The sequence below is a fragment of the Lutzomyia longipalpis genome, chromosome 2 (genome assembly GCF_024334085.1).
Source record: "Lutzomyia longipalpis isolate SR_M1_2022 chromosome 2, ASM2433408v1".
NCBI classification, from domain to species: domain Eukaryota; kingdom Metazoa; phylum Arthropoda; class Insecta; order Diptera; family Psychodidae; genus Lutzomyia; species Lutzomyia longipalpis.
Genome location: NC_074708.1, coordinates 27453766 through 27461868, shown reverse-complemented (window position 1 = coordinate 27461868; position 8103 = coordinate 27453766). Strand labels below are relative to the sequence as shown.

Below are 8103 nucleotides of genomic sequence, written 5' to 3'. Positions count from 1 at the left end.
AAAATAAACATTTCAAACGAAATTAATTTTTATTTCAAAATTTCTAAACTTTATTTTCAATCCATTTTACACATTATTTAAATATTTTTTCCGACTACCACGTAAAATTATTCTTTTTCTTTTTTTTTACATAATCGTCTTATTTTTAAAATCCACCCTCATATCGTTTAATTTTATTTCTCTCTGCGTGTAAAAAATGTATTTTTTTTTATCTCTTTACAAAAAAGTCCCATTTCTTTGTCCCCGCCGCACGGGAGGGTAATTACACGAATTCGCACGCCCCAATATTCTCCCCATCGAGATCCCGTAGTGCGATATGCGTTTCCGGGGCTGCATCGCCGGGACCGAGGCTGATGTCCTGCAGGCATCCGCTGAATGGGCGTCGGAATTTATTTCCGGTGCGCCTTTGCACGGTGTCGGGGCTCGGGAAGCCTCCTGGGGAGAAAAAAAAGAGAGAAATTGATGAGATTTTAATGATTTTATGTTGGGAGGGTTGTGAGCTGTGAGGGAGGATGTGAATTGTGGGAAGAACTAACCGATAAAGAAGGTGTCTTGGAGGGTAATTCCGTGGCCGGCGGAGACATTGAAGCCACTCCGGCGGAGTTGTTCATCGGAGAAGATCCGCCGCCCATCGAGGGAGAGCTGAAACTCCTCCCCGTCCGCCGTGAGAAGGAGATTGTGCCACGCTCCGTCCGTGATGGCATCCCCCGTGACGATGTCAACTGTGCCATTGCCCGAATCCAAGGCACTACTCGCCACCCGGAGGCGTCCCCGATCCAGCCCAACGCCCAAGAATCGCTCACCGACGTCACTCCAGAGCAGCAACCCACTCCGGTGGGTTGTTGAGAAGTTCAGGGAGATCTCCATGCCATCGGGAGATCGCAAAAATAACACTGGACCAGCACGTTTCCCCTTCACGGGGATACGCTGTGGCGGGACAACGAGGTAGCTGTTCCCATTGAAGCTGGGCGTGGAGAATTTACTCGTGGCAATCTCACAGAAGAATCCCCCCCAGCCATTGGGGCAGCTGCATTCCCCATTCCTCTGGCATTTCCCACGATTCTTGCACGAGATCACATGGCAGGATTCAGGGATCTGACAACGATCCCCCTTTGCATTCTCGGGGCATTTGCAGTGCGGCTGGAGCTTCTCGTCGAGCCAACAATGCCCCCCAAGATCGCATGAATCTCCCCCGCAGGCAGTTCCATCGCAATCCTGAACATTCCTCGAATCTGCAAAGCAAGCAAAAATGTTTAAAAAATATCCCTGAGGCTGTATTCTCTAAGAGGGAAAAACTCCCGTGATAAACTCCCGAAGGCTTTTTGCAGGAAAAATTGAGGAAAACTTAACATGGCCATGATCCTCTAAGAAGAATAATGCATCAGTGATAAACTCCCGTAAGATTTCCCCGCTAAAACCTTCAGGAGTTTATCACGGGACTTTTTCACTCCTAGAGAATTCATGCCCTGAAATCAAATAAAACTCCTCAACTCACCCAAAATGTTTGTTTCATTGAGAACAATTCGTGTTCCGGAGACTGAGAGTTGCCGGATGCATCCACGGAAGGGCACAGGGAAGCCCGAGATGGCATTGTAGGGCAGATGCGAGAGATCCGGAAGGCCACCGAGGAAAATCTTCGTATTGCGCGCAATGAAGATCCCACTGGTTTCCGTGGAAGCACTCGTGGCACTTCCCTCAATCCACAAACTCAGCCTCTTCCCACTCTGAGCAAATCTCACCTTGTGCCACTCCCCAATAGCCAGCATCCTGCTACTCCTGACAATGCTAACATGATGCTTCTGACTCGAGACGCGGAATTCCACAACTCCTCCCTGCAGGGAGAGGCTCACGAATCCCAGTGTGCTGTCCAGATCACTTCCACGAGCGCCGAAGAAGACAAGCAAACCCCGTTCTGAGAGAGGTCTCAGCTGGAATTCAATTGAGTACTGCTGAACAGCAATGTGGGCAACATTCTGTGTGGCTGTGAGCATCATTAGGGGCTTCTGTGGTGCCTGTGGGCGTTCCACTTCATTGATAAATCTCATCCGGATGGGATTGAGGGGGCGTGTGAATTTGAAGGGAGTGAAAGCAGCTCGTTGACGTGGGAAGGACGCAACGGATGCATTCACGCGGGGTTTTTCCACCTTCAGTGCATCCAAAAGGATCTCATTTTCTTCCTGTGTGTCCTCCTCGGGGACAGCTGGCCAGCCAATTGCTACATAAGAACGTCTACCCGTCAGGGAGACGTCGCTCAGGGATTTTATTCCTGGAGAGAAAAAATTAAGAGAGATTTTAAGAGTTTTTTCTTTGAATTTTGAAATAAAATATTTTAAGATTTTTTTTTCTGGGGGAAAAGGGCTACAATGGGGTGAAAAGGATCAATAATTAGGGAAAAATGATTAATTGATTAAAATAATTAGAAGAAGATTTAAAAGGATCAAATGGGGTTGAATAGACCACAAAAGGGATAAAATGATAACTAATGATTTTAGTAAATTTTTGTAAAACAATTAGTTGGTATACCACAATCGTGGCATACCAAGTATTGTAATCATCGGAAAAACCGACCACCTCAGATCGGACTCAAACTTGGTATGAACATGTTTTAGACTTCCCACATTACGAAAATGGTGGTGGAAAATTTTTGATCCGGCCGGCCTGCCGGCCTGCCGGCCGGCCTTCCGGTGGTCCAAACTTTGCCTTATAGCTCGAGAACGGTAATAGATAGAGACTTCCGGTTTGAAGTTTCCTATGGAAATGTGGGTGTAAATTTTCATTTTTTCGCATTTTTAAAATCCAAGATGGCTGCCGTCCACCATTTTGAAATACCGTCAACCACTTTCCTTATAGCTAGAGGTCTTATATTTTAGTATGTTGTAGAGCTCAGTGAGACGTTTTCATCAACAATTCATACTTGAAAATCGGTCAAGCCGTTTAGCAAATATGACGACCTAAAGCAAAAAATGTTTTTTCGATATAACTTGAGAACGGCTTGACAGATTTTGACCATCTTGGTATCAAATGAAAGGTTTAAAGAAGCCCTACAACTGTCTGGAACATTTCAAGTTCCAAAAATTGCCGCAAGAGGCGCTAAAATCAAAAACAAAAATTGCCTAACTTTAAGGGGCTATATCTCCGAACATCTGTTATAGATTTCCTTTAAATTTAGATATGTTGTAGTCCGACTCAATATCTTTCACCAGTCCGAAAATGAAGAAAATCTATGTCGCCGTTTAGAAGATATGACCATTTGAAAAATTCTTGAATTTGAAAAGTTCTAAGAGCCATATCTCTTGAACGGCTTGTCCGATTTTGCTCATCTTGGTATCAAATTAAAGGTTTTTCAAAACTCTACAACTTTCTGAAACATCAGAAACCTCTAGAACCATTCCTTGAGGACAAAAGGTGCAAAAAACTGTTTTGGTCAAACAAATATCCGTCATTTTTGTTCTAGATGTGACCTTGAAAATTATTGATATATATGTCAACTTATAGCTTGTTTCAAGACCTTTCCAAAACTAGTCACGAAATTTCTTTAGGTGTTATAGAACTAGAGATATGACCATTTTTATGCATCATATTGATGAATTTCATAAAGAAATCAACTGCCTACTAATTCTGCTCTCAAATTAAATTACAACGCATAAACTGACCCATCCGCGTTGTGGTATACCAACTCTAATAACTGGACGCGTTATGATTGACTTATCTTTTCGTTTAAGAAATGATTTTAAAGTGAACCGAGTAACCAATTTAAATAGTTTTACTTCTATTTTAAAGACAGAGAGTGAAATTCACTAATAAGACAACCTTATTATTTCTTGAGTTTTATAAGATTTTTTTTTCAAATTTTCATAAACATATCTTAAGTTTCCTTAAGAAAAATTTAAGATTTCTTAAGATTTTTAAAATTTTCTTAGGAATTTCTTAAGTTTTCTTAAGCAAAATTAAGGATTTTTAAGTTAAGCTGTTTGTCTTCGGGCATAGAAATTCGTAAAAATGTTAGAAAAATATGCATTTAGCTCGATTCAGTCTGAATTAAGAAATCTTTACTCTCGATTAAGAATACTTCAAAATCTTCAATTTTTCTTAAGAAAATTTAAGAAATATTAAGGAAAAAATCTTTAGAAATAAAAAAAAACTTAAGAACTCTTAAACGTTGCTTAACAAAAATTATGAGAGATTCCTTAAGAAAGACTTAATTTTTCTGAAGATTTTTAAATTTTTCTTTAGAATGTCATAATTTTCATAAGATTTCTTAAGATTATTTAAGAAAAAACTTAAGATTTTGTAAGAAACATTTAAGATTTTTAAGTTTTCTTAAGCGAAACTTAAGATATCTTCAGTTAGGCTGAATCAGACGAAATGGACATTATAAAAATCATCAAAAATATGCATGCATTTTATTTGACTTACTTAAGAAATCTTAAGTTTCCCTTAAGAAAACTTAAAGAATCTTCAAAAATATTTAAGAAACTCAAGACTGTCTGACTAGTGAATTTTGGCTAGAGTTAAGAGTTCTGCATAAAATCAGAAATAATTTGAGAGATAATTTTGCAAGTAAATTCGCTCTAAAACTTGATGCTACTATTTATGATATGTACTACGTATTAGTTGGTGTTCCACTTCGTGGCCAACACCAAGTATTGTAATCGTCGGAAAAACCGACCACCTCAGATCGGGCTCAAACTTTGTATGTGCACGTTTCAGACAACCCACATTCCAAAAATGGTGGTGGAAAATTTTTGATCCGGCCGGCCTGGACTCCACATTTTGCCTTATAGCTCGAGAACGGTAACAGATAGAGACTTCAGGTTTGAAGTTTTCTATAGAAAAGTGGGTGTAAAATTTCATTTTTTCGCATTTTTAAAATCCAAGATGGCCGCCGTCCGCCATTTTGAACTACTGTCAACTACTTCCCTTATAGTTAGAGGTCTGAAATTTTAGTATGTTGTAGAGCTCAGTGAGACGTTTTCATCGATAATTCATACTTGAAAATCGGTCAAGCGGTTTAGCAAATATGGCGGCCTAAAGCAAAAAGTGTTTTTTCGATATATCTCGAAAACGGCTTGACCGATTTTGACCATCTTGGTATCAAATGAAAGGTATTGCAAAGCCCTACAACTGTCTAGAACATTCCAAGTTCCAAAAACAGCCGCAAGAGGCGCTAAAATCAAAAACAAAAATTGCCTAACTTTAAGGGGCAATATCTCCGAACATCTGTTATCGTTTTCCTTTAAATTTTGATATGTTGTAGCCTGATTCAATATCTTTCACCAGTCCGGAAATGAAGAAAATCTATGTTGCCGTTTAGAAGATATAGCCATTTGAAAAATTCTTGAATTTGAAAAGTTCTAAGAACCATATCTCTTGAACGGCTTGTCCGATTTCGCTCAACTTGGTATCAAATTAAAGGTTTTGCAATTCTCTACAACTTTCTAAAACATTAGAAACATCTAGAACCATTTCTTAAGGACGAAAAATGCGAAAAACTGTTTTAGCAAAACAAAAATCCGCCATTTTGTGTTCTAGAGGTGACCTTGAAAAGTATCAAAATTTATCCCATATTCTAGCTTATTTTAAGACCTTTCCATAACTAGTCAAGAAATTTCTGTAGGTGTTATAGAACCAGAGATATGACCATTTTTTGCATCAAATTACTGAATTTCACGAAAAAAATCAACTTTGCCTACTAATTCTGCTCACAAATCGCATTACAACGCATAAACAAACTCCTACACGTTGTGGGACACCAACTCTTATAACTGGACGCGTTATGATCGACTTTCCTTTAATATTTATTTAGAAAGTGCAAAAGGTAGAAAAAAAATAAGAAAAAAGAATAAAAGAAACGAGATCATTGAATTCCTTACCAACTTCACAATTCTTCCCCATTCGTCCTGTGGGGCAGTCACACTCATACCCAGTCACGAGGGGTACACAGGTGGATCCTTGGGTGCACTGATTGTTCTCCGAGTCACATGGATTGGCATTTTGTGTGCAAAGTGGCCCAAACCATCCTTCCTGGCAGATGCAGCTGCAAAAGTAAATCCATACAAAAGCCACATGAGAATGCCTTTTATTAGCATCTTCCCCTCAAAGGAGATAAAAGCTCTTTGAGTAATGTGAAGAAGAGGAAATTATTTATTCCCAAGAATTCTCTTCTTACGTAAATGTTGCTCCATGCTGAAGACAAGCCCCATCGTGCTGACAAGCATGTCTGTGGCATTCTCTTGTGTTACACTGACCAACACCTCTCCCCCGGACGCCCTTTGTATCCTGCAGTGGTACCGTCACATGTCCAGCCCTCAAGTGAACGTCATAGATGCATCCCTCAAAGCCCGAATGAAGTGGAAGATCGTGTGGGAGAGTGGAGAAATTTCCAACCTCATGACCACCTGAAAATAAAAAGTTCTCAATGATTCAACAAAAAAAAAACTCAAAAAAAAAATTAAAGGCTCACCGAGGAAGATGATGGGAGTCACATCCATACGCGTGAGGCTTCCAGGAGCCCTTCCCGTGACGTTAACCTTCCCATCGACGGACAACCAAGCTTGTCGACCACTGCGACCAACGGAGATCGTGTGCGGTTGCTGCGGCCCATCCCCTTGAATTTCAAGAGGTTTCTGCGTGAAGATCCTCCGGGGGCCAGCACCGAGATTCCACGTCAGCATAATGTAGCCCTGGATGAAGCTCACAGCCAGATGATCACTCTTCTCGTCGTGATACCCACTCTGACCCACAAAAGCCAGCAGAGAGATCTGCGTAATGGTCGCTGGGAGGATCTTGAAGGTCATTTCCAGGGAATACTCCAATGGGATTGGTACTGGATAAGCCACATACGATGAGAGACCTTCGACACTTCCTGAGAAAGTCGGTTGGGCTACTTCCAGATCTGCAAAGGAAGGTAGGAAGTTATTTATTGAAGATTTAGATGGAGCAGAGAAGCTAAAAAAAAATGTTAAAAGTAATTGTAGGGGAACGTGGCCCAAATCGGACCGCCGCCCAATTGCGACCGCCCCTTTTTCTCGTAAATGACGAAATATTATAAAATTAGTTTCACTACATTATGAAGATATTATAGTAAGATAATGTTAGCGCCTAAAATAAATTAATTTGGTACACAACAGGGCAAATTAAAAATCAAAATTCATTTTCAGCACTTGGTCGACATTTTCTGATTTTAGAAACTAAGTTGATATGAGTTTTTTTCCCACTATTATGTCTCATATTATGCCGCGTTTCTGTAGCTTAGAGGGTCTAGTTTATTACTTGATTTACAATTTTTTGAAAGATTTTAGGTATTTTAAATAATTAAGTGAAAATGTAATACATGCAGAATGGTCTAATTGCGACCCCCAAAATGTTTCAATTCGGACCGTCTATTTCCACCATTCACCACGGTAAAGCAGTCGCGCATGCGTGTAGTGGTGTGGAAGTGTCTCTCTCACACAGACCGCGCTGTGTTTTGATTTCGGGAAAATCAATATTTTTTCACGTTTCTTAAAAGTTTTTTCGCAGTGAAAATGTTCCTACAGCCAAAGGGAAGTGCAGTTAGTGTAATTTACGCATTCCTCAGAAGAATTTTCGTGGATTTTCTGGGAATTACGTCAGTGAGTGCGCAATTGTCGGTGTGTGTGAAAGTGTGTGTAGTCACCTCAAGGGCGAAATGTCAAAACAAATGTGGGGAAGAATGAAAATAAATTCTTGATTTTCCGGCTTTTCCGGGTAATTCATGGCAGTTTCCCTATTTATAGTAGTGATAAATGTGATCTACTAGTGAAAAACCCACAAATTACGGCAAAAAAAGGGGGTCGCATTTAGAACACTCGGGGGGTCGCAATTAGAACACCGTGGTGAAAAAGTGCAATTTTAGCAACTTTTTTTAATTCCATTATTACTCAGAACAGGTAAGAGTTAGAATGTTTGTATCTATAGAACAAAGTTAGCCTATTAAATGACCTTTCCAATGGTACCAAACTTGGAAAGATTTAATTCATTTTAATATGACTTTTTTCAATCCTTCTGAAACAGAATTTAGGGGGTCGCAATTGGGCCACGTTCCCCTAAATTAAAAAAAAATTAAAAAATTACAAATTTTAT

The 8103-nt window shown here is 39.9% G+C and overlaps 1 protein-coding gene across 1 annotated transcript in view; it reads right to left on the bottom strand.

The window, feature by feature from the left end:
• The window catches only part of LOC129789983 (protein eyes shut), a 66487-nt gene continuing 58384 nt past the window's right edge, over window positions 1-8103 (bottom strand). The window contains exons 15-17 of the mRNA XM_055827133.1: window positions 1496-2266; window positions 537-1232; window positions 1-435 (exon numbers count right to left, since the gene is read on the bottom strand). Of these exons, the coding sequence (XP_055683108.1) occupies window positions 263-435; window positions 537-1232; window positions 1496-2266 (1640 nt within the window). The 3' untranslated portion in view covers window positions 1-262. The remainder of the gene's footprint in view (window positions 436-536; window positions 1233-1495; window positions 2267-8103) is intronic.